Raw genomic sequence first — 26,726 nt, 5'->3', positions numbered from 1 at the left:
TTTCCTATCTCTTTGTTGAAGTTCTCACTGAGATCACTAAGCATCCTTATAACTGGTGTTTTGAGCTCTGCATCTGGTAGACTACTTTTCTCCATTTTTTTCAGTTCTTTTTCTGGAGGTTTGTTCTGTTCTTTCATTTGGGACATATCTGTCTCCCCATTTTGGCTGCCGCCCTGTGTTTCTATATAGTAGGTAGAGCTTCTATGTCTCCCAGTCTTGGGAGAGTGTCTTTATGTAGCAGATGTTCTGTGGGGCCCAGTGGTGCCGTCTCCCCGGTCACCTGAGCTGGGTGCTCCAGGTGTGTCCCTTGTGTGGGTTGTGTGTGCCCTCCTGTTGTAGTTGACCCTGGTTGCTGTCTGCATGTCAATGGAAGGGATTGTCCCTTTGGCTCACTGGTTATAAGGACTGGCTGTGACGCTAGTGGAGGAGGTTTTGTGCAGAGGCTGACCCTATAGAGCAGGATTCACGATAGCAGGGCTCTGGTGCCTTCCGGTCTGTCCTTTGGGTGTGACTTTTTGTGGAGGTGATTGAGTGGTGCTCTGATGTGGTCTGAATCTGGTCACCAGGTTTGTTGGCTCTGGGCCTCTTGGAAGGGGCTGTGTTGCAGGCCAAGGTCAGCTGCTGCCTGTGCCCTGCCAGGGGCCACTTGGTATGAGCTACAAAGTGACCTGAAGATCACTTGCCCTGGGCTTGGTGGTGCCTAGGAGAGGCTAAGCTGTGAATTGAGGCCGATGCTGCTAGTGCCAGGCTTGCGGTTGCTTAGCAAGAGGTATGCGGCACACTGAAGCCAGATGCTGCTTGTTTGGAGTTTGTGAACTTTTGAGAGAGTTTAGGAAAGTCCTCAGCATGAACCAAGACAGGCAATTTGTATGGAAAAGCCACTGCAAGCTGCTTGGGTGGGTCCACAGTTGGGTGTGGTGGGATATCAGGGAATCACCAGGGTGGGGCGAATGGTGTTAGCCAGGTGGGTGGAGACTCAGATATGGCGGCTGCCTATGTCTGCATGCTGGGTGAGGGAAGGACTCAACAAAGGAACTATGGCTTCTGCCAGCACTTCTGTATGGAAGATAGCTGCCCCCCCAGCCCTTGCCCTGAGCCAGACAATTCAGTTCCTCCTCATGTGTCCCTAGTGCCTCTTGAGCTGCTGCCCCAGCGCTGGAGCTCAGAGCAAGTGAGTCCGTCAGTGAGTAAGTCTATGGTGCAGGCCCTCCAAGAGGAGTACCTGGGACTGCAGCTGCCCTCGGGCTCACTCAGCCACAATCTCCACTGGTTTTCACAGCCAGAAGTTGTGGGGACTTCTCTTCCCAGCACTGAAACCCTGGGCTGGGGAGGAGCTGGGGCTCCTTGCTCTCCAGGGAGACCTCTGCAGCCGAGATATCCCTCCCAGTTTTTAATGGTCACACATGGGTGTGGGACCAGCCTGTTCCTCATCTCTGCCCCACCTATCAGTCTCGAGGTGGCTTCTTGTCTACTCTTAGTTATAGAACTTCTGTTCAGCTAAACTTCAGGCAATTATCAATCATGGTTGTTCTGTAGTTCAGTTGTAATTGATGTGGTCATGAAATGAGGCAAGCACAGCGATGACCTACTCTGCCATCTTGACTGGAACAACCTCTTCTGGGCAATTTTAAAAATTATTAATGGTGGGACCTCGCTCCAGACAACTGGATGAGAGTATTAGGGTTGAGACCTGGTCATCTTTTTTCTTCTTTTGTAATTCCCCAAAGACCCTGCTGAAGAACCCCTGGCCTGGTAACAAGAAGGCACAGTACTATGTCTTGCTGGCTTTGGCCTGTTCATCCATCCAGGGGCCTTCGTTTCCTATTTGTCAGCACAAATCATTCCTGCCTACAGGAGACAGGGATGAGGAGGTGGGCACAGCCACTTGCAGTGATGCCCTGAGGTGCTGTCTTAAAAACACTGCAAATTCTGAGTAATTCCAGGAAGTGCAGGCTAGATGGAGAAGTCTTTTCCTGTAAGAAAGTGAGGTGAGCTGGATTTGGATAAATGCCACAGGTTGGTTTGGGGAAGCTGGAGGAAAAAAAATTTTTTTCCTGCTTTAATCGTCAGGCCAGCTTGGATTCAAATGCAATTCAAGTTCCTCAGATCTCCATTAGCTGTGATTAAGGGGAAAAGGAAGGAAGAAACTGGACAAATCCCTGAGCTTCAGGGCCTCAACGTAAGAGCCCAGCTCGCACTAAGAGGGGGCAGGGAGACATGCTGTTGGTGCCAGAAGGGCCACTTCTGTAAGTGCTAAGTTATGTAGAGCCACCCTCTTCTGCAGGGAGAGGCATACCTGTTTGCTCTCCTTGAGGCTGATTCCTTCTGTGGATGAGAACAAACAGCCAAAGCCACCAGCTTTCTCTAGGCCCAGCCACCATATCCGTCACACATTTTCTCCACCTTAATTCAGGGGAGCAGGGGTGATGGTAGAAGGAAGGAAAGCCCCTTCTCTCCTGGCCATCAGTTTTGAAGACACAACTTCTCCAGTGTCATCATGTCTCCAGAAAGAGGGGGCTATGAGAACCTGGCCTGCCCACTTTAGGGGAAGGAGTTAGAACAGAGGTGGTCCTTGCTGGGACACAAGCATGAATGCAGGTGGCCTCAGAGAGCACTGGTCCTCTATGGGGGGGACCCGGAGGTCTGTGTGCACTTAGATGCTTGCTGTTGCTCCCTTGGAGAGCCTACCTCCCTTCCCCTCCCCCACAGCCTTCATCTCTGTCTTTGTAACCCTTTCTTGCATTCATGACTGAATTGCTTAGGCTCTGCCTTCCCCACAAAGCTCTTCCAAACCCACTCCAAGGAGTTTGGCTCTATCCCTATGCCTCAGCCCAATTTGTTGTTTTCTTCGCACATACAGTAGAACCTTGGATTGTGAGTAACGTGGTTTGCGAGTGTTTTGCAAGACGAGCAAACATTTCTATTACATTTTAACGTGATAAACGAGCGATGTCTTGCAATACGAGTCGTTTGTTTCCGGAATGAATTATGCTCGCAAACCAAGGTATTACTGTATATGTATCTCCCATTAGACTGGGAAAAATGAGTCCTGAAGGCAGGGACCAGGTGTGGAACAAGGATCACTGACAATGGGGTGGATGGCTGGAAGGAAAGGAGGGAGACATTTCAGTGCCCTGACAGCCTCGGTCCTGAGTAGGCTACAAGTGAGATGGTTTCTAACTGGGTGGCAGAGTTTCTTTGACAGCAAGTGGTCCTGCCCCAGGCACCGGAATCTATATGGGCCATCAGTTCCAAGAATCTCCTTTTCTTTTCGCAAGGCTTGTGAGTCCATGGAGACTGAACTCAGTACCCTAGGATGAGTTAGGTCCTTCTGCCCATGCCCAGGATAGGAGGTTGCTCAGCCTATGCTGGACCAGGTAACATCAAGGACTGGGCCTGTGCCAGGCACAGGAAAACTGAGGGCCTCCCAGAGAAGGCTGACCATCAGGCCTCGCATCGCTGCCTCAGCTGCCCACCCCTACTCAAGTGCCCAAGACCCTAAGATCAAGACACAGCCCAGCACTAGTATGTAGTGGGGAAGGGAGAAGAGAATCAAAGCCAGACACTGCTGCTGAGAAGCTCACAAGCCAGCGGGGGAGAGCCTTTCACAGGTGTTACCACCAGTGCAGAGAGTGCTGCCTCCCAGGAAGGCGCAGGGCATGGCCGGGGCAGAGGGAAAGGACGATGGACGCTGCCCTGGGTAGGGACAGCTGGAGGAAGTTAGGAGCGAGCACGAAGGTTGAGGGGCCAAACACTGCAGACCACTGCCTTGGGAAAATGCCAAGATGGGAAATGGATGGCCTCTACGTGTCACCAGGCCTGGCTTGCTTTTTCCTCCTCTCCCCTTCCCAGAGACTCCGAGTGCATGCTTTTAAGAAGTCCTCTTTCCTTCTCTTCTCAGTGGAGGTGTGAGCAGAGACTGGATTGGCGTCCCCAGGAAGCTGTATAAACCAGGTGCCAAGGAGCCCCACTGCGTCTGTGTGAGAACAACTGGCCCCCCAAGCGACCAGACGCTGGACAATCCTACACACAGAAATCGTGGGGACTTGGACCACCCCAGCCTGGGGGAATACGCAGGCTGCCCACCTCTGGCCATCACATGCTCCATCCCACCCTAAGCTGGTACTCTTTTGTGGAAACCCCACAGAGATCCCTGCCTAGCACCGCAGCAGGCCCTTGACTCATGTGCCCTAGGATGGTTCCCGGCATCAAACAAGAGGGCCTGGAAGGACCCTGGCTTCTGCAGATGGGCCTGGTGCCTCCTCACTAGCGGCTCACCATTCTGGTGACTGAGGCCGGAGCTTGGCGGCCCGCCTGGTACTGGCCAGCCCGTATTCTCTACATCTACTTGCCACCCTCCTTCAGAGCCCTCAGATATGAATGAGTAAAATATGACCATCTCAAAACTAACTTGACAGACAAGCAAAGGGCTCTGAGCTCCAACAGCTTTCTTCCCATGAACTCCTAGGCTGCCCAGCTCAGCAGCTGGCTTGGGCCCTACCTACAACCCCCAACCCGGTTGGGGGCACGGGCAAAAAGGGACATCATTCCCTTAGAACTCAGAAACAAGCAGATGCATCCAGAAAAGACAGACAAATGAACGGCATCAACATAAAACTCTGTTCCAAGTTCCTCATTGGCTAAACTTGTGACCCCTGATTTTTATAACCTTTCTTACATGTAAGACCTTTACCCTAAGGCAACAAATTTACAACCAAAAGCCACATTGAGTTGATTTGAGCTGGGCCAATACAGTGAGAGGTGACAATAAAATAGGATAGAGTTAATTCTGGAAACTGGCAAAGCTTTTGTTTACACGGATGCAACAAATCCTGATGCTTTTGAACAAAGCCACAATTTAAAGCAAGGCTAGTTTCTCTTTTAAACACTTAAATCAGTGCGGTGCGTTTTCAAAGGGAGAAGTCTGCATTTTGAGCAAAAGGTGGTTTCACATCTCTAACAAGGTAACTTATTAGCACAACATCAAAGATTGGGCAAGGCTGCAAACCCCAATCCAAACAGCCTCAACTTCGCAGTGGCCAGGCTTGCAGCTTTTCCAGTGGGTTGCGCGTCCAAGGTCATCTGTAATCTACACAAGGTCATCTGAGAAATTTCATACCCATTACCTCTTGGATTCTTAAGTAGGTGGGGCAAGGAGTGTTCCTACTTTACAGATAAGGAAACGAAGCTTGGAGCTATCACAGATTCATGGGCTCCTTATCTGAGACTTGACCTCCTTTCCCGGTCCCCTCAACTCTTGTTCTATTCTATCCTTCTTCCTCTCTCTCTTTTCTCTCCTTTATCATTAATCTCACTAAATAGCTTTCCAGATTCGCTCACTAGAAAATGGGGGCTGCCTCCCCTTCAGCAGACTCGTGGTTCACTGCCCTTGTGGCCAGCTGTTCCTTACACCTGGACTCTGCTCTTCACCCCTTCTGTCACCCCAGGATCTTCCTCACCTTTCACCTCTCCCTGCCTCCTGGCTCTTCCTCCTAAGTACGCATTAAACAGCTCCCTTCCTTCCCATCATAAACTAAACGCTCTTCCTCCATACCACATTCTTCTGCAGTGCCTCGTCCATTTCCCGCCACAGCTTTCCCTTTGCTCCTCAGCCCCCGTTCGCCCGGCTTCCGCCCTTCTCTGAACAACAGGATAAATTCTGTATTGGCAAGTCCCGTTCCTTGAAAGCCTCCTCTGCTCCATGAAGCTCTTCCCCCTAGTTCTTCGCACTCCTCCAGCTGCCGCTTAGACTGCTGCCAAATCTGTGCATAGTCCAGGCGGCCTTCCCAGCATCTCTGTGGGCACTTCACCTCCACATTCCCAGCATTCAGTCTTCATCTTCTCCCTCTGATTCTTCTAGGTCCACTGTCACCATCCACACCCAATCACAAGAATCCTGGCGATCATCCACAGCTCCTTCCTCTCCTGTCCCCTCCTCCCCACCCACCGCCAAGTTCTCTCTCTCTCTCCCTCTTTCTCTCTGATTCCTGCAGGAGTCTGACTGCCCACCCTCCATACTGCTGGAGTCATCTTGCTCCAAGGCCAGGGCATCCCCATTCGAATGCCTCAGTGGCTCCCTCTACCGGGAAGGATCCAGTTTCCGCCTCCTCTCAGGCTGTCTCGTGCACCGCCTCCCATGTGCACCGCCTCCCGTGTGCACCGTTCCCTCCAGCCTCCATCTCCCTGCACTATTCCTACAATGCCTTCACCCAGGCTGTCCCTTCTGCCTGGAATGACACCTTCCTCCACTCAATTTACCCACTTCTCATCTCTTCAAAACTCAGCTCCATCAGCACCTCCTGCAAGCTTTCCTTGGCCCACCAGTTGGATTTAGATGCACTTACCCCGAGGTTCCCATAACACAGGCTCCACGTGTTTACTTCTCAGGTAACAAATATCAGCGTTCTGTAACCATGGATTTCCTGTCAGCCTCTCACACTGGACTGCAGCCTGAGAACACGGACCGAGGGTTAGTTGGTTTTGTACCCCTAAATCTACAGTACCTAGCACATCGTGGGAAGTGCAGTTAGGTGTTATTTTGGAGATGAGGCAGCCAAGGCCCTAAGAACTTAGTAAGGGCATGGGGCAATGGAGCTGAGCCTAGAATTCAAGGTCCTTGTCCTGATTCAGTGCCACTTTCACTTCTCTAGTTCGGAGTGTCTCTGCCCTCCCTGGAGCAGGAGTAAACAGAAAGGAGGGCTGAGACGAGGACCTTGTTCCGAGTTCACACAGCCCTTGAGCGCAGTGCCTGCGGCATTTCTGGTAACTAGTCACTGCCGCTGAGGTGCCATGGGGTGGGGCATGGGAGGAAAGCGAGGCTCCTGACCTTGAGAAGCTTACAGAATGGAGTGAACCCCTGGTTGGAGCACCCATTCATGGCGTAGAAATGCAGGAAAAGTGTGGGGGCGCAGGTCCAGACATGTTCTGACTCTTCCAAAAAGAAAAGATCTCTTCTGAAAAAGAAAAGGAGCAAAACAAGGTACCCTGAGTCCTCCCAGCCAAGTGTGGACTTGGGAGGCACCTAGAGGTTGCCTGATCTCTACCGGATGAAGACCCCTGAACCCACAGTGCAGGACACACCGGGCCAAGCCTCAACAGGCCGCTGGCTGCCTCACTCAATGAGAATTCATTTTCTCTTTCAGGCCAACCACTTATTTTACAGTAAAGAGCCTCCTCACGTTGGGGCACTGGATGAATCTCCAAGTGATTCAGCAAAAGTAGGTTGTCATTTTAATGGTCCCAAGGGCTAAGTCATGGGGAGTGGTTACTGGAGAACTGCCCCTCCTTTTTCTCTCCAGCAGAGGGGGCCCTGGGCAGAACCACGAGAGGAAGGCAGGCCCTCTCTGATGGAAACAACAGAAAGTTCAGCTCAGGCAATTATGGCGCTGGCAGAGGGAAATGGAGAAGAAAACTAACAGTGTTGGGCAACTATCCTGGGCAGGGAGCTTTATCAGTTCTCATTTAACCTCCATGCCAGCCTTGAGGGTCTCATTTTATGGCCCAGAAAGGGGCATAAATATCCCACTGCCCCCCCACCTTCTAGCGTTTACAACAGCCATTGTACAACAGAGCTGAGCTTTTTACCCAAGTCCGCTCCCTCTGCCACACCGGTGAGCAGTTAAAAGCAAAGGCTGGCCAGCTGCCCTCCAACGTGCTGAAGGAAACTCACATCTGCCTCTGAATTCTGAGATGCCAGTTTTCTGTGAACACAGAACTAAGAGAGCCCAGGATTTTGGTCACAGCTCAGTCACTGCATGGCTGTACAACCAAGGGAGCGGTATCTGACCATCAGCCCTTCCCTTCCTTGCTTAGCTCCAGGACAGGCTGTGATCTGAGACAGACACCCTTGGGCAGGTTGGAGCTGATTATTTAGGAATCTGCAGTGCCCTAGAGGATGACGACCCTGGGCTGAACCCCCACCCTTGAGATCACTTTCTATTGCCAGAGCCCCCAGATTCCTACAAGTAGGCAGCGGACACTGCTTCCATCAGCCCTCACTGGAGAGGACTCTTGGTGTGCACACTAGAATCTGTGTACTTGTATGAGAGGAAGGATATATTACTGATCACCTTCCTCACGGCAACCCTGTCAGCTAAACATGACCACAGTCACTTCCATTTTACAGATCCAGAAGCTAAGATACAGAAATTACGAAACTTGCCCAGTACCATCAGCTAATCAATGACAAAGCAGAACTAAAACCCAGTGGTCTTCCCTGGCTGGGTGAAATGTGAAAGCTGACGTGTGTCTGGTTCCTGTTTGTACTCATATTATGACATAATATGACCAGTTTGCCTTACGGACAGCTATTAGGGTTACTTGGGACTGTTCTGTGGGAGCACTTGACAGTTTCCATTAACTGTGAGAAAAGCCACCAGAGAATGAGATCTACCTCCACGGCTGGTCTGAACCAGGGGTAAGCAAAATGGAAGGCAGGTAAAGGAAGGAAATGCATTAGCTCAAGAAGTGAGGGCCAAGTGAGCTACTAGATTTGTACGATTGTACAGGGGCTTTATGGATCAGTAGATTTTAACATGCAAGCCCCTAAACCCTCCTTATTATTCTCTGAAACCCAACAGTGCCAGTCCTCCCTTCAGATTGTGACTAGCGGAGACATCATGGGCACACCCTCTTGAGGTGCTCCTCAATAATGGAGCCACAGAGAGAAGTTCCAGGGTCCTCTGGAGAGTATCAGTGGGGTCAATGGCTGAGACTGTGGCTGTGATCACACACATGAGCTGAAGTCGGGGCCAGGGGCACAGTAAATCCAGGCAGCTGGTCATGATGTCGAAAATATCTGTTTCACTACCGTCAACAATGTGTTTCTGAAAAGTGCTAGAAATTCAAACTTTCCTAGAGGGTAGCCGTTATTTTATTCACATCAGGAGTTTAAAAAATGTGTTTGTTTGTTTTTAATGCTTATTGGTACTTCCACATTAAAAGAACTACAAATGTCTTATTAAAGTTTCCACTTTAAATGCACAATTTTACTTCATTTTATTATAAGGAGTTGTTACAGAAAATGCAAATATCAGTATTTGAAAAATACATTCCATTACACAGACTCCAAAGAAACAATGCTGAGAAGCGCCATGGTCCTCCTATACGATGCCATCATCCCACACGCAGCACCACCCCACATGGCTTGAAAGCCAAGGTGAGCAACCCAAATGTGTGCCTGCAGTTTCTACCCAGCCACTACTGCCTTTCCCCTCGGTATCACACAGTATGTCATGGTAACAGCCAGCTGTACACATCTACCAAAAAAAGACAAGTCATTAAGTGGAACACTGCCGATCTGAGCCTTCCTCGCTACAGAAAACCAGTGTCGTCTGTTGTAACAGGTTAATATATTATTTATGCCACACACAAAAGGAACCGTACAGGCAATGATCTTCCAAAGAAAGTCTTTAAGGCATCTATGATAACTTCTGGGAATTGAATAAGTGTTTAGTTTATATCTTGTCAAACAATCAGCTCTTCACTGAATGACTTCCATAAAATGAGAATGCAGTTTCCAAACCTCTTCAGAAAGCTGTTTGCCCTCTGCTCCCTCCTCTCCCCGGCGGGGTGGGGGGCTTCTGTGCTTCAGGTTAGGAGCTGCTGGGCTTGCCAGCCCTGTGCCCAATTCTTCTGGGGCAGGTCCTGAGGGAGGCCATCCTGGTCCTGGGAGAAAGCTTGTTTCAGGCGCTCCTTCGGGCTCACCCTGCAAGCTCCAAGTGGGTCTGTTCGTGAAGAGCTCCATTTCCTTGTTCAGGCTCCTGTCACCTGGGGAGTTAGTTTGCCTTTCAGGTGCAAGCATTACACAGTCCAACAGTGTTCTTTTTCTCCGGATGAATGAAACCTAGGTGGAGTCCAGGCTCTCCCCGCTCCCCGGACTTTCCCTCCACTTCATGCCTATGGACATGGTTAGCACAACACCGTTCAGTACAGCAGGTGGGGGACGTGAACTGGGAGTGGTGGTGAACCTGCACGCACGCTGAGCTCCATGCAGGGACCCCATTCAGGAGAAGACTGAGGAAGCTGAACAGGGCAGTCAGAAATGACTCAGGGCTCTGAGGTAGAGGGCTAACAGTCACAGGGACCCCACTCCTGGAGAGAGTATGGCAGGTGAACTGGGCAATCTAATCCCGCTTCGACTATACTGGTGGTTGGGTGGGGGGAGGGACAGTGCACAGGCAACAAACTCCAAATGCAACACATGTTCTAACACATCATTCTGTGAGACACCATTAAAAAAGGTAACTGAAAATTAAAAAGTCCTACGTGTAGGCACTTAAGTTTATGGGAAATTCCTGTGTTAGAGGATCATAGCAAGTTAGTTTTAGCTATTCGATTTATATATAGCACATGGTTTGTACCTTTCTCTTAAAAAAAAAATTTGTTAGGAATACACTGTATAGTATATCTGGTGATGAGCAAGATCAGTTAAAGAGCTAATTCAGCTTAACAATGTTGACGGATGCAGCAAATCATATTAGGCAAAGTTTATTTTTCCTGTTCTACAATTGGCAACTTTCTAAATGAATAAAATCGAGTTTTTGCTCCTAGTATTTAAGCTACAGATTAAAATTTAACAAGAACAGCTAGGCAGTTCTGTAGTCAAGTCCTGTCAGCTTGGAGAGCACAAAGGGGACCGAATGTGTCAGGTCCCAGCCGGGGCAGTGTCTGGGGCGACCCACCAGGGCAGCCCCCACTCCAGGAACCTGGTGAGTACGTCCCCGTAAGAAGCATCAGCGGGGGTCAGGGAGATTTCCTAAGGCTGTGGAAAGGGGCTATTTCTAGCTCTACAAGGATGCACCCTGAAGCCAATGCAGAACTCACACAATGTTCCTTAACCCATGGCTGCTCAGTACCACAGCTATCCCTGGACTCGACAAATCAGAAGCGTGACTCAACATATTTTAAACATGATTTTAAGTGCAATTAGAGGCAAGATTGTTATTAAAATTGGTCTGGCAGGGCAGGGGCAGGACAATCAGCCTCATCCCCAACTGAATTCCTGTCCTCCTCTCTCCACCATGAATGTTAAAAGAACAAGTATAAAAGTACCGACCACCTCAATTCATAGCTGAAGCATAATTATCTTACTTTCCAGTTAAAGAATCAAGCCAGCTGACAAGGCCTCACTTCCTTGTGGTCCTCTCTTCAGGCAACAGAAGATGGAAACCGACCACCTGGCTCACACGGTCAAGTGTATGCCAAGACTAGTTGTTTTTCTATAAAAATTCTATATGAAATATGTCACAGATTTTTAGTTCCCCAACTCTTCTAATCTTTTCCTTTAAACACTGTGCACAAGCTCATATTAACATAGAAAGCATATATATCTTATAAATCACAGAAATATTAAAAAAAAGTAGCACTCTGGTTTATCAGCTCATTTTACACACATATTTAGGCAATAGAATGTATAAATCTACAGCAACATAGAGGACATACCACTATCCAAAACAAACAAACAAACAACAAAACAGGCTGTTGCAAAAAAATATTTAGTCCCTTTTACACATATATCCATACTTCATTAATGAAAAAAATGTAGTGGTTATTAGATGTCTGAAAAAAATCAGTACGTATGATTGAGATTGTTAATCTCTGAGTGTAACTGTACAACTCATAATTGTTCATCTCAGAGTATTTTTTTAAAGCAGTGGTAAAAGTTTCTCTTTAAATGTGCATTTTAAAAAACTGGCCAAACCTTCAAAAGAAAAGCAGTTTAACACCTCAGGGTTAATATTACGTACTAGCAGCGACAAGGCCCAGTAAGCTCCGGGGGCCTTGTTCAGCATACACACCAGAGCCTTCAAAACCGGGTGGCACACGCCTGGCCAGGGCCTTTGGCGGTTGGCTCTTAGGGGCAGGGCAAGCTACACAGGACTGGGCCTGGGGCCTGGGACCAATAGCACTTACAGCGTAACTCGGAAAGGTTTCGGCAAGAAGCACTCATGTCACGGAGATGGGAGCTGCCAGCCTGAGGCTGGAGACCCCCCTTCTCACCACTTGGCCCGTGTGACTCTCTTGCTCCAAATGACACTCTGCAGCAGTTTTTCCCTGTAAGACTTTGTGTGAGCTGAGGTCCAGTCAAAGCGGATCATTAGGCTCACTGATGCATGGACGAGTGAGGGTAGTTTTGAATATGGATGTTTAAATTGGAATCACCAATAATGTAGCGATATAAAAAGTGCAGCACAATAAAAGTGCATTTCCTCACCACTCCCTAGTGGCAGAGCGACAGAGGACTCCACACACAGGACACAGCGGGATGAGAGGAGATGGCTGCTAGAAGGTGTCAGGTTGCCAGGCTGCACTCCTGACACCCGTGTAGCATGAATACTGGTAAAGCTTTCAGTTGTTAAGGCCACGATTTTTCAGCTCTCATCTTTGAACCCTGTTTAGAAAGATTTCACCTTTTTTAAAGGGGCAGCTCACTAAAAATACAGCTTAGCTTTTCCAAAAAAAAAGACTTCAGGGCAAGAGGATCCTATAATCTTTATGAAAATACTGTGCAGAAAAGTCCACAGCCTTGTACCCCGGAGTACAGCCAGCTCTCACGCACGGAGCAGCCAGACGCCAGCTTGTGACTGTTAGGCTCTGCCCAGTAGGTCCGCCCCGGCAGGAAGGCTTCATGAACGCTCTGAGATGGACACTAAGCTACTGGGGAGAAAATGGTGTGCAAAGTGTTCTTTCTTGTATGTTGCTAGCAGAATGGGGTCTAGTTCCTATCACATTTACCACTTAGGTTAAATGGCCTGGTCCAATGAGTGAGACATCTAGTGAGTTTGATCAGTCTGACACACTGACAATCATACAGACTCATGTGAAATGGGCTCTATCACACCACGGTCCTTAGCTGTTTGTTCCAGTCTGTTGCTGCAGGAAGACGACTGCCAGTGCCTGCTCTGGGTGGGGTCAGGCTGGTGAGCAGAGCAGCTGCTGGGAGGTGACCGGGGAGTGGCCTGGACCCTCCTGGGGGCTCACTAGGAGACCCCACCCAAAGTCAGAACATCAAAGCAAATGTTGCAAACTCGCACAGGCTTGTTCAGATCAAACTTTATAATGGGAATCTCCTTGGTCGAGCATTTGTGGCAAAGTAGACGCCCGCAGTGACGACTGTGGAAGCAAAGAAAGGAAGTGTGAGCGGGGCATTGAAGAGGAGACTGCTTCCCAGCGGAGGGGAGGCCACAGTGGCACCGTGGCAGACAAGGCGAGCCTGTGACCAGTGCTCTGTGGGCAGTCTGCCCCGTGCCAGTCAATTACACCACTGCACATATAACTTGTAGTCCAAGAAAACAAAACTCTAGCCAACAGTTAAGTTAAAGTGATTCTGGAGAAGGCTCTTTGTTTAAAGATCAAGAGAGGCTCAGCAACGCCAAAGAACCGTCTCGTTTTCATAACAGCTCCTCAGTGCTTGGTAGAGCAGTGTGTGCTCTGGCCGGAGGGCAATACCTCAGCTCAGCCTCGCAGCAAGCCAGAAGCCTGGGGAAGGTGACACAGAACCCCGCTGGTCTGAGTGCCCCTGCCCTCCCCACATCACTACAGGTGTGCCCTGTCCTGTCATCTCATTCCTCCACGTGGCCAGGCTTGGCCCAGGACAGTGCAAGGCCCTGGCAAATTCAGGGCTTATCATGGCAAAAGGGAGAAGCAATAACATCAGCAGAAGTCCCCTCACTCCTTCGGCATGTGATGTTGGGGGGAAAGGGGGTCTTACCAGTGATGTTTGCGAGTTGTGACTCCGAACTTGGCAGTGCACTCATAGCAGTTGGAGCCGTCACACCACGGAGGCTCCTTGGACAGCATATCTGTAACACAGGCGGGAGAAGCGATTCCTGTCAGACAGTGACTATGCCAGGCAAGACTTGGCGCTTGAGGAGGAGCAAATAAAGCCCCACGCTGCAGGGTGACCTGAGGGATGAAGGAGCAGCACATTCTAACTGGGTCAGGGAATGTGTCAGAGGAGACTGCGGAGAACCAGCCTTTGCCAGGCAGACTGCGGGGCAGGAAACAGGGCTCAAGGCGGTGAAACAGCACCGTGTGTGTGTGGGAAATACACACAGTCAAGGGTGGCTGCAGTGTAAGGCTTGGTGAGGAGAGAACAGAGGCCAGCAGCTAGAAAGGCTGGTGGGGCCAAACGGTAAGGGGAGCAGGGAGGAGGAGACCAAGACAAGAGAAACGGAGAAGGCAGCATCTGTAAGATTTGGTGAGTGAATGGAAGGGGGGTGGGAGGGGGAGGCAGGAAGGAGGCCAAAGTCATTTCCAGGTTTCTAGATGGAGTGACTGGGTCTGCGGTGGGATGACCAGCAGAAGAGACATAAGAGCAAGAACCAGAGCAGATGAAGAGCTCAGTTTTGAGTCTGCAGAAGCTTTGGGGCATTTGGGCTGGGGGTTATCACTATAGTAACAGCAACCACCACCAGTATTTACTCACCGAGTGCTAACTACGTGCCAGGCACTGTTCTCATCGCTCCCCACACAGAGGCAGACTGAGCTCCCAGCGGGGGAGGCAGACATGGGTCTGTCAGGACCCAGCTCCTCCATGCCAGCCCTGGGACGGGCTCCTACTAAAGGCTGGCCTAGTGCATGGCACACAGACCAGGTATCAGAGAAACACTGTGCTTTAGCGCTGGCTCTGCTACAAACCAGCTCCGTGACCTCAGGCAAGTCACCTACATGAAGATCGCAGAGGTCCTAGGCACTTCTGAGTGTGTTTCTCTGACCACACCACAGGGCTAATAACCCCGTTCTCTCCCATGGTGGGTGAAGACGGTGATGAGAGTGATATGCAGGCACGTGAGGCATTCGGATTCTTTCTGCCACCTCAGTGGGGACGAAGAGGCTGGCACACGAAAGGAGCAGAGAGAAAGTGAATGAGTTGCAGGATGAAGGGGGCAGAGAAGCAGCCAGGGCCACAGTCAGGGTGGCCTGCCGGGACCTTACACGTTTCTGGTAGGATCAGAGGTAGGAAATTGACAGGGGCCCCAAAGCGGAGCACCTGAAAAGAGACGCTGATAGTGACCCTTCCACCACCGCTCACAGGCCCTTCATGGCATTCATAGAAAAACTCCCACGTGCTGCCTGGAAAACCACTGGTTCAGATCTTGCATCAAGTCACCATGCGAGTTCAAGGTCACCAATACAGCTAGATAACCCACACTATAACTGTGCTGGCACTGTCAGAGCGGAAAATAGGCCACTCACCCAACAGTCTAAACAGAAGCTGCTTGGTGGCGACCTGGTAGTTGAAAATGTTGACTCCTTGGTTATTATTCACGCCGAGGCGGGCCCCGGACCGGACGATGGCACGGCACAGGTTGGCGTTGCCTTTCATGTACGCCAAGAGCAGCACTGGAAAACAAAAGCACAGGCCGGGCTACCTCCTACTCATAGCCCAGCCTGGCACTGCCGAAGGGCTGGCAGAGGAAGCTGAGGGCAGGGCAGACGCCCGGGAGGACACTGGTTAGGCCCGTCCCCACTGACACCTAGGGGCCATGTGGCATGGCTGAGACGCCCCCAGAGGATGTGCAAGTATCTTACAGGCAAGGACCCAGCCGCGAGCGAGCCCAGGACACCAGAGTAGCCCCAGCTCCAGACACACTCTTGCCCCTTCAGTAAGGGCTTTGGCTATAAGAGAACTGAGGAGGAACCAGACACTGAAGGCAAAACTCTTCACTGTCGCGGCGGCCTTCCTCTGGCATGAGACTCTGGGAGGACAAAGCTCTTTTCACACAGTGTAACTAAATCCAAAGACGTGTGAGGTGCGCGCAGAGGCAGAAAAAAGTCAGTGTAGGGAGCATGTTCTGGCGAGTCCTTCCACCCCACGGAGCCTCTCTCCTGTGCAGGTGCAGGCCCGCTGGGAACCCAGGCCCCGGTCAGACCGCGGTGCTGGCCTCCTTCCTAACACAGCTGACAGCAAGTCCCCTTTGCTTACCTTTACCAAATGCTTTACTGAAATTCTTTCACTTAATTCTTTAAATGATCCAATAAGATAAGGGTCATTATTTCAAATGAGGAAACAGGCAGAGAAAAGTTGCAGAATTTACTCAGAATCACCCGCTAGACTATGGCAGGTCTCCTGTGGAATTCGGAAGCCTGGATGTGGAGCACCTGTCTGCCTGCCTGTTTCCCTGCTTCTGGGAACATGGTGCTCACGGGAGTGTGTGCTGGGTCCAGCAGGTCACTCCCAGGGCTGGGCCCCTGAAGCTCAGGGTCATCACCGCTGGTTTACAGAACACACTTGAGGGCCGGCCGAGTGGCAGCATGGTTAAGAATTGGCTTGGGACGCCAGAGGGCTCCCGTTCGGATCCCACATATGAGGGCCAGTGACACTGCCCTCTACAGCTAAGATGCTGAACAACAGCTCAACCTGGAGCTGGGCTGCGGTGAGTGGCCGGCGACGGCGTAGGCTGCAGCCCCTGTGGCAGTGGGTTGCCATGGGCTACCGTGTGTAGCCAGCAGCCAGCATGGGCGGCCAGCAGCCACCGTGAGCGGCCTGTCCAGAAGCCGGCGACTGATCTGCCTTGCCCGGGAAGAGCGCAATGATGGTGCCAACTTGGGCCAGTGAAGCAACGTCCTCCACAACTAGACTGAAGAACAAAACGACAGCAACTTTTCTGTTCCCGTCCCCCAATTCCCCAGCACTGTTCCCATCCCCCCAATTCCCCAATTAAAAAAAAAAAAAAGAACACACTTGAGTGTCAAGGCTAAGAACGCTTCCAAGGCCAAGAACTGACGACAAAATATCTGGTCCTGTGCTCAGGATCAGGACACCCTGTGATGACTGCATGTCTGCCAAAGGCTATGGAGGCTCTGTCCGGCATGAGGGCAAATGAATGGGAACACAGCAGCGGCAAGGTGCTCAGAGAGCCCTGGGCTGGGAAGAAAGAGATCTGGGTTTCATCTTTGCTTCCTTACTTGAAACATGGGGACACACTCTATGCACTGCTTACCTTCTAGGGTTGTTCTGAGTACTCAACAACAAAATGAATGTAAAAGTATGTGAAAAAAACTATGGAAGTTACACAAATAAACACAGTGATTGTTGGTAATAGAGCAACACCTTGAGAGGCCTATTTACTAACCCCTTCAGTAAGATGTCAGCCCGTATCCTAAAACTTGCCATGTTTTCAAAGCATGTCAACACACTACAGCACATTTCCTCCATTTGCGAGGTGGTTATATTGTTTTTCTCTCCTGGGATTTGGGAGCTTGGGTAGGGCCCTGGTTGACTGGATCCGAGGTAGATGAAGGCAATAAAAACAGCAGAGCAGGCCTACCTGGACACGGGCATGGCTTTGGAGCACTGGACACACTTACTGTGTGCTTACACCTAAAATTAGACACTGCCCAATGCCACAGTAGGGGATCTGTGACAGATGTTCAGAGCCCCGTCGACATGCACTGGGCTAAATGCCCTTGAATAATGAGGTATGTGCTTGGGCTCCTGGTGTTCTAGAAAGCAAGGAGCCCAAGTGAGACAGGACATACAAACAGCGTATTACATACCTGTGTTTCCTTCTGCATCTGGTTTATCTAGAGGATACTCAGGCATGCACTCTAAGAAGAGATCAAAGATAGCTGCTGCATTCTCTTTGCCATATTGTCCCAAAATGTGCAGTGGCGACTGGCCTCTGATAAAACAAGTGGGAAAAGTTAGGTATATATCTGCCACAGCCATCAAGCACAAAAGACATGGAATTTTCTGAACTCTGTGATGCTGGATAAATCAAAGGACACACAATAAGTCATAAAAGGTTCTCTAAGAAGTACTTTTCAGTAAGACAAATTCCAGGGTACCAAAGGCTGGTTGAAGCCCTAGAGACCAGTTCCGTTAACGCACCAGTGACTGCCAGCTCTGAGGGGGGGAGGCTAGGGGACATGGGGCTCTGGCCTTTGCTCTAGACCACACACGCTCACCTTAGATTAAAGGCTTCAGCGTCCACGGTGCACTCTGTCAGGAGGACCCGGATGTTGTTGAGCCGACCGTGCATGACAGCGAGATGAAGAGCTGCAGAGTAAATCCTCTTACTGTGCAAGCCCAGAAGCTCGTGCAGAAAATCTTGACTCCTCACTCCCACCGGCCTCCCTCTACAAGGGACTCAGCCCGAGTAGCCACTGTCCACTCACAGCCATCCTTTCTAGTCTTCACCATCACCCCCCAAGAATGAGACACAAATACAAGCTCATAAGACTTTGCTATCTGCTTCCATAGTTATCCAAATGTGTAATTTAATGGTTTCACAAGAAGCCACTTTAGGCTGTTAGGGTTACCATTCAGACTGGGAGGCTGCCCAGGCCTGGTCAGTGGCAGGTTGGATGCCCAGTTTAGAGCATTTCCTGTCACTGCTCTACTCCTCTGAAAGCCAACCTCCCTGAGGCGGAGCAGACCCAAGGGTGGAGTGCAGCCCCACTCCGAGAATGGTGACTTCTTCAGGCACTCAGCACAGACGCAGGGGAATGACACTGACTTACCATTATTCCCATTCTCATCCGTAGCCGCGAAGTCTACTCCATTCTCCAACAGGACTGAGCAGATGGTGGGGAGGTCCTGCTGGGCGGCGAGGTGGAGAGCTGTCTGGCGGTGCTTGGTTAATTCATTCACTTTGGCTCCTGCGAGAAGCTGTTGAAGTTGATGACATGAGCAGCCTCTCTACCACAACCAATCAAGGTCCCACTTAAGGGGGCCAGGCCTGCCTGTCTTCTGACATCCAGAGTCTGCCGTGCTGGCAAAGCTTGGAGCATAAGGGCCTCACAGACACTCCTGCTGAGGCCCAGGCCAGCAAAACCTGCTCCAAGGGCAAATCGACAATTTGACTTAAAAAACTATTCTTAGGACATAGAAATTCTACTTCTAAGACTTCAGTATATAAAACTACCCACGGCTAAAGTGATATTCACCACACTATATAAGGATGCCCACTGCTTGTTAACAGTAAAACCAGATTCCAAAGAGGATTTAGTTATAAAAATTATAATATATACAAACAAGAGTAAGTAGCCATAAGATGATAAACATTTATGATTTAACATGGAAGGATGTCTACGATATGGTAAGTTAAAAAAAAAAGGGCATGTTAAAAGACAGTATAATATAACTGTATCTGGAAAGAGAGACAGATATAGAGAAATGTATGCATATTCACACACAAACTCTGAAGGTGTTTGAAACCGTATACACCAAACCCAGAGGAGCGTTGGAGGTGAAAGGGAGGTGCTTTCTGCTTTACAGCCTTGCATGCTTTAAGGTTTTCGCAATAAACATGCACTAGTTTTATATTATTTTTTAAAAAGAAAGAAAAGAACACCAAATATACAGAATCAAAGGCAAGAAGCACCTTTAAATAATATCTTATCTATTCATTTAGTATTTAAAGTTCATTCATCATCCACTTGCTGACAAAGTTTCCAAGACAGCTGCTGTGAACAGAAAAGAATGTGTAGTTTGCAGTCAGAGCCCAGGCTGCCTCCCCTGAGGGCTGAGGCCACCCCTGGCTCCTTTGTCTGGGGGTGCAGGCACGCTGCCTCTGGGGAATTCTAGGCACTGGTTAGCTGCTCTGCTTCTGGCCCTGCCTTCCGAGGCCCGGCCCCCAGACCTCTGGGTGCCCAGGAAAGTCACTCATAGATCCAGATAGGACACAGCAGAGAGGGGTCTTCATGGTGTAAGTGCTGAGCTAGAGGTCATAGCTAACCTCAAGGTTGGTTAACTGGGGGGAAGGAGGAGAGGTTTGGATAAAGGAATTGTTTCAATGTGAACAGGTTCTACCATTAATCTGTACCAATACACAGAGGAAGGACTGGATAGCCACTGTTTGGAAGATCAGCTGTTTCTAGGGACTCCTTATAACCTGCGAGCTCAGGCCTTAGCGAGGCAGAGGCATGACCCTGGTGAAAGGGCCACGATCCTCAACCCTCCCCAGGCAGACTGATGGACACCGGGCCTGATTCCACTTGCAGACTCACCTCTGCCTCCTTAGCTGTTTCCCCACATCCAGTCTACGCCTGGCGTCCTTCTGATGCACCTCCTCAATCACTCTCCAGGTCATCCCTCACTGTCACTGCCTCCTTTTGGCCTCCTCACTTGTGGGCCTGTCCCCACACCCCTGCACTCCACCGCCAAGGTAAATGTTCTCTTAGCTCAAACACATATTGAGTCATAAACGTTTTTCTAAAAAGTATTTTTCAAAACCAAAAATGGCGGGGCACCAAATGCTGGCCAAGTGCCCTGTGGTCAGTCCTGTAGCACACGCCCGGGGCGGATAGGAAGCACCAGCAAATGCCAGCTTTTAGGGGCCCGCCAGGTGACATGGGGCCCTGGCCTTGGCTCTGGACCATGCTCTCAGCTCAAACACTTATCATGGTTTCTCCACACTGAAAGGATAAAGTTCTTGGTTTGAAATACGACACTCCACAATCTAGTCTCTACCTGTCTCTCCAACCACATCTATTGTCCAGCCAAATTTCAATGAAACTTTTCTACTTAAAACACACCAATGCACTTTCCAATTTCTACATCTTTGCTCAGCCCTTCTCCTGCATAGGTGGCATTATATTGTACTGGAAAAGGCAGGCTTTGGAGTCAAATAGAAATGGCTAAAATCCCAGCTACATTACTGACTAGCTTTTAATTGGGGAGGGTGGGGGTGGAGGGGTGGGATTCTGAGCTTAAATTTTCTCCTTTGTAAAGTGTAAAATATTTCCTATATCTCTCTGGTGGTTTTGTGAATTAAGAGGTGGTAAGTTCCTTGACATCAGTCTGGGTGATGATTTTTTTTGGATCTGACTCCAAAAGCAAAGGTAACAAAAGTAAAAATAAACAAGTAGGACTACAAAAAAGCTTCTGCACAGCAAAGGAAATCATCAACAAAATGAAAAGTCAATCTACAGAATGAGAGAAAATATTTGCAAATCATATGTCTGATAAGGGTTAAGATCCAAAATATATAAAGAACTCCTACAACTGAATAGCAAAAAAAAATCTGATTAAAAAATGGGCACAGGATCTGAACACACATTTTTACAAAGAAGACAGACATAGCTATCAGGTACATGAAAAGAAGCTCAATATCACTAATCATCAGGGAAACTCAAATCAAAACCATAATGAGATACCATCTCACACCTGGTAGAACGGCTATTATCAAAAAGACAAGTAATAACAAGCATTGGTGAGGATGTGGAGAAAAGAGAACCCTTGTGCACTGTTGGGGAATATAAATTGGTGCAGCCAATTTGAAGATTCCTCAAAAAATTAAAAATAGAACTGCCATATGATCCAGCAATTCCACTTGTGGGCATTTATCCAAAGAAAACGAAAACACTAATTCAAAAATATATATGCACCCCCATGTTCACTGCACACATACACACACAATGGAATACTATTTAGGCATTAAAAAAAAGAATGAAATTTTGCCATTTGTGACAACATGGAAGAACTTTGAGGGCATTATGTTAAGTGAAATTAGTCAGACAGAGAAAGACAAATACAGTACGAGTATGATCGCACTTATATGTGGCATTAAAAAAACAAACAAAAATCCCTCCAAGCTCATAGATACAGAGAACAGAATGGTGGTTGCCAAAGGCGGGGGTGGGAGGGGGGACAAAATGGGTGAAGGGGATCAAGAGGTACGAATTTTCAGTTACAAAATAAAATAAATAAGTCATGAGGATGTAATGCATCGCATGGTAATTACAGTTAATACTACTGTATATTTGAAAGCTGCTACGAGAGTAAATCTTATAAAAGTCCTCATTCTAAGAAAAATAAATGTTTTTGCAACTATGGTGACAGATGTTAATTAGACTTACTGTGGCGGTCATTTTGCAGTCTATACAAATATCGAATTGAAATGTTGTATAGCTGAAACTAATGTTATATGTCAATTATACCTCAATGAAAAAAAATGACAGGGCGAGGGAGGGGAGGGGAGGGGAGGGGAGGGGAGGGGAGAGGAGCTCACTCGAACGCACCAGTTGGGTGCCTGACACAGAGTGGGCAGACCAGAAGCGAGTCTCCCTTCCCTAGATGCTTCCACCCTGCCTCTACCACCTACATCCTGCTTTCCCTCCAGGCCTCACTCCAGCATCTGTCTGCCCAAGCAGCTGCTGGGCACTCAGGATGTGCTGCCCACTGACATACCTGTTTTCTCCCATGTTTTAGCTTAGCTTCCCAGATTCACGCTGGCCATTCCCCATACCTGGCACAACACCTATGATGAAAGGTTCTGCACACACTCTGCCACATGCTTTGTCTACATGTTACATGCAACGATGTTTCAGCGACACTTACCAAATTGCGTACGATAATCTCTGAGCCTGCCTGGACAGCAAGGTGCAAAGGGGTCAGCTTGGAAGCGTCCTGGACTCTGGAATTCACATTAGCCTGGACACTGATCAGGAACAGCACACTTTCAATATCGGAGTTCTGAACTGCCACGTGAAGAAAATTCCGGCCCTTGTTATCCACCTAAGGCAACAAGTGGGAACCAAAATATTAGTGGGCTTCCTTGTGCAAGAGTGCCTCCTGAGCACCTGCAGGCCTCGCTGACCCTGACAGGTCCTGGTGCAGTCGTTCCCTCAGCTCCAGGAAGCTCCCTCCCTAGGCCAACACTAAATGTCCCCACCCTGCAACAGCCCCATCCTACATATTTGTGCACATGACCATGTGTGCACGGTCACATCCACGTGTCAGGGGAAGGGAGCCTCTGCACTGGTTCAAGCTGCTCTGGCATCCTCCTGCAGCAGGAGCTGGGCATGGAAAGCCAAGAAAGAGACAGGGAAAGGACGGCACCAACATACTAGGACGCCTGGGGGAAGGCAACGGTGGGGACTGACTAGCCTTGGGAGTCCCGTTCGGGCCACAACAAGCACCCAGTGTTCTAACACCACAGCTGCAATCCTAGCCTGACCCTGAGCAGTCACACAAATCTTCAGAAATTTTCAGAAAGTTTTCTGTTACCAAGCTACAGGGTAATAGTAATATATTGGGGGAGGCAGTCAATAGTATAGCGCAGACTGCTTCACTGATGTAAAGCAGACAAGCACTCCCTGAAATCAAGCCACAGAGGATATCATATCAGTATGAATACTCAGTGAGAAGTGAAGGAGAAACCAACATGCTATACATACACATATACACACAGACAGACAGACAGACAGACACACACACACACACACGTCCACAGCACATGCTGGTGTCACAGCAGTATATCTGCAAAGGACGTGAATCAACAGTACCAGTTTCATATCCAACGGAGAGGAAATGTGAGATGACTACATCCATTCGTGAACATTTTACACTGCCTGAGCAATGGTGAGGTTAATACCTATACGATTCAGTCACACTTACACAAATGCTAAAGAAACAATGTGCAGAAGTCTGGAATACCAGGCAACAGTTTTCAACTATGTTAGGTTTCATTTCGTTCAGGTCTTGAGTTTCCATTTTACCTTCATAATGGCTTTTCATAAATGCTGGCAGGACTCTAAGTGCTGGATGGAGATTCAGGTGTCTGTAGGACTGACTTAACCTCACCCCAGCTTCCGCCTCAGGTCAGCTGCTACTGTTATTTCCCACCAACCTGTTGCTGCAGGTCAACAGTTCACCATCCAGAAAGAACAGGACAACGGGCCTGCTAAGCTGAACGATAACAACTTAACTCTAGAACACTTAGAAAGTTGCCCCCAACATCACACCAAAAGCTCCTCAACTTCAATTTCAATCTTTTTAAGATGTTCATTACCAGGGCAATTAAACAACCACACCAAAGCAAAGAATAACCTCAGTTGTACTTGTTGTGACAGAATCCCTAATTACTGAGTCCAGCCACCTCCAGCTTCCTTCTACATGTGGCACCATCAGGTGGCTGACACACAGGGCAGAGCAATCAAGTCTCATCCAGCACTGACAGGAAATCTAATGGTCAAATTTTAAGCACGAGTATAATTTCAAAACAAATGCCTTTATATGGAAGAAACCTATTTAATTGGAGACATATGTTTACTCTCCACGTAATAGGTTCTGCTGTGCTCAGGACCCCGTGGAGAATGTTGGGTGTTGGCCCCTTACTTGCTCAGCAGCCCCAGACTCTCGTTTTAGGATGGCCTCAGCTGCCTTGTTGTTCTTGTAAGTCATGGCGCAGGCAAAAGGGGTCAGCCCTTGTCTGTCTCGTACATTCAAGTGGATATCAGGGTGAGAAATCAACAACTGAATGATGACACTGTGTTGGTTGCTGATGGCCACGTGGACAGGCGTTCTTCCTTCTGCATCCTATGGGGACAAGGCAGATTTCAATGTCCAAATGAAAAATAAAAAGTCAGGAAAACTATGAAGAGGGATAACTTTTAAATCAAATTTGGTTCTGAGAATCCATATTGCCACCCTGTGTTTGAAATCAGTTTTTGGTGTTTTTTTAAATTAAAGTTTATTGGGGTGACAATGGTTAGTAAAGTTCATAGGTTTCAGGTGTACAATCCTGTAATATATCATCTATATATCACATTGCATATCACCACCCAGAGTCAGTTCTCCTTCCATCACCATATATTGGGTTGTCGAAAAAGTCATGACATATTTTTTCAATGAAAAACAGAAAAAATACGTCATGACTTTTCCAACAACCCAATATTTGATCCTGTTTACCCTCATCTACCACCCCCCTCCCCCGTTACCCTCTGGTAACCACTATTGTCTGTGTCTATAAGTTTTTGTTTTTTTATTGTTTGTCTTGTTCCTTTGTTGTTTTCAGTTTTATATCCTACGTATCAGTGAAATCATATGGTTCTTGACCTTTTCTGTCTGACTTATTTCACTTAGTGTAACAATCTCAAGATCCATCCATGTTGTCGCAAATAGCATTATTTCATCTTTTCTTATGGCAGAATAGTCTTCTATTGTGTATATACACCACAAAATCAGCTTTTAAAGGGGCCAGAGAAGCCACTCCTCAATACCCAATGCTCCAGTGACCCAGGGGCACAAACACAGCTAGTTTAGAAGATCATCTCTAAGTTATACCACACTTTATCTGACTATAGGGCAGTGTGCACAAATCTTCATAGGTTAGAACGTTGAAAAGCATCAAGGAACGTAAGTAACTCAGGGATGCTCAATTGAGCCACTGGAATATTTTCCTAAATACTGTACAGATGCTCCTCAACTTACAAGGGGACTACAACCCAATAAACCCATGGTAATTTGAAAATATTTTTAGTAAAAAATGCACTTAATACTCTCAACCTAACGAACATCACAGCTTAGCCTAGCCTACCTTAAATGTGCTCAGAACACTTACATTAGCCTACAACTGGGCAAAATCTTCTAACACTAAGCCTATTTTATAATAAAGCGTTGAATATCTCATGTAATTTATTATGCGTGTTGCTTTCGCACCATCATGAGGTTGAAAAATCATTAAGTCGAACCATCGTAAGTTGAGAATCACCTGTACTCAGCTTGAGAACAAACTCTCAATGGAAATCTATAACTAACAGGGATAAGAGGCAAAGAAAAGTTGATTCAACAAAGATTCCTCACACTGTAGAAAGGACAAAGGCACAAAGAAGGAAAGTCTTAACACGAAATCATTAAAATTTCCAGGCAGGCTGTATGACCCAGAGAAAGTCGCTTCACCTTAGCCTCATTCCTGGTAAAGTAGAGGACCAGGACCGGAGAACCTGCAAGGTCCCTTGCTATAAGAGGAAATTTCTCTAACTCTGGGGTTACCACCTATCTCCCCGGAAAAGAGAAATTCTCCGTACCTGTGCATTTACATTGGCACCAAACTCCAGAAGACACTGTACCGTCTCTTCCAGCCCCCAGGAAGCTGCCAAATGCAAGGGCGTCTGCCCATCTCTGGCCTCTTCCTCTCCTTCTCCATTAGCACCGGGTTGTCTGGGACTATTCACATCACAACCACTGAAGAGGAGAGGGAAATGAAAGGAAGGCTTTGCTTGCCCCATGCTTTCTTCTAGCCTAAAGGCATGCAGACCAAGGTACAGCTTCATCCAGTCCAACAAAAAAGAGGCTGCTGTGCTCAGTCCTTGGCCTCAAATTCTGGTGTCTGGGTCTCACTCTCACAGATTCTTCTGTAGGTCTTGAGGGCTATCTGGGTATCAGAACTCTTTAAAGCTTCCCAGAAAATCTACAAGTATTTCAAGTTGGGAGAACCACTGTTCTAAAGGTTTCCTGAGTAACCTTATTGCCCACTCATGCTGTTACGGCTCATGCAGCTTAGTGGGGTCCTGCAGAGGCCATCTGGTCTCTTTCACACCAGCCTCCTGGCTTTACTGTTAAACTGGTCGGATTTGACTACGGGAGCCTATATGGCTTCCAAAGCAGGAAGCTGACTTAGCTTTTAGACTCTTTGATCTGGGCACACGAGCTCCTCTCCTCCTTAAGACTCCTGACTTAAGTCCCTTGGCTGACTTAACAGAACAGTGACCCTCTGATAGCCTTAATTATGAAAGTCAAGCCAACAACAAGACTGTAGCCAACTGTAGCCAGTTTGCAATAAGCTGAATAAAAAGATTTGAAGAGATACTTAGACTTCTCAGACCTGCGAATGAGAAAGCAGGCGATGGACTCATTATTCTCATCAATGGCTCTGTGCAGGAGTGTTTGAAGACACCCGCTAGGTCCTGGACCCCAGCATGTGGCATCACAGCCATGTCTGACCTGCAGAAAAACACAGGTTACTAACAAACACTGCCTAGCGAAGATGAGAATT

The 26,726-nt window shown here is 48.4% G+C and overlaps 2 protein-coding genes across 2 annotated transcripts in view; one reads left to right on the top strand and one right to left on the bottom strand.

Moving 5' to 3' along the window:
• The window catches only part of CYB5D2 (cytochrome b5 domain containing 2), a 21,241-nt gene extending 16,454 nt beyond the window's left edge, over nt 1-4,787 (top strand). The window contains exon 4 of the mRNA XM_019659814.1: nt 3,902-4,787. Within this exon, the coding sequence (XP_019515359.1) occupies nt 3,902-4,118 (217 nt within the window). The 3' untranslated portion in view covers nt 4,119-4,787. The remainder of the gene's footprint in view (nt 1-3,901) is intronic.
• Nucleotides 4,788-8,980: 4,193 nt separating this feature from the next.
• ANKFY1 (ankyrin repeat and FYVE domain containing 1) overlaps nt 8,981-26,726 on the bottom strand; it is a 97,984-nt gene continuing 80,238 nt past the window's right edge. The window contains exons 16-25 of the mRNA XM_019659839.1: nt 26,556-26,674; nt 25,759-25,915; nt 24,068-24,268; nt 22,289-22,465; nt 18,469-18,616; nt 17,914-18,004; nt 17,503-17,627; nt 15,199-15,345; nt 13,712-13,802; nt 8,981-13,113 (exon numbers count right to left, since the gene is read on the bottom strand). Coding sequence (XP_019515384.1) covers nt 12,981-13,113; nt 13,712-13,802; nt 15,199-15,345; nt 17,503-17,627; nt 17,914-18,004; nt 18,469-18,616; nt 22,289-22,465; nt 24,068-24,268; nt 25,759-25,915; nt 26,556-26,674 — 1,389 coding nt within the window. The 3' untranslated portion in view covers nt 8,981-12,980. The remainder of the gene's footprint in view (nt 13,114-13,711; nt 13,803-15,198; nt 15,346-17,502; nt 17,628-17,913; nt 18,005-18,468; nt 18,617-22,288; nt 22,466-24,067; nt 24,269-25,758; nt 25,916-26,555; nt 26,675-26,726) is intronic.

The sequence above is a fragment of the Hipposideros armiger genome, unplaced genomic scaffold (assembly GCF_001890085.2).
Source record: "Hipposideros armiger isolate ML-2016 unplaced genomic scaffold, ASM189008v1 scaffold_304, whole genome shotgun sequence".
In the NCBI taxonomy this organism is placed as follows: Eukaryota; Metazoa; Chordata; class Mammalia; order Chiroptera; family Hipposideridae; genus Hipposideros; species Hipposideros armiger.
This window is presented reverse-complemented; position numbering and strand designations above follow the sequence as displayed.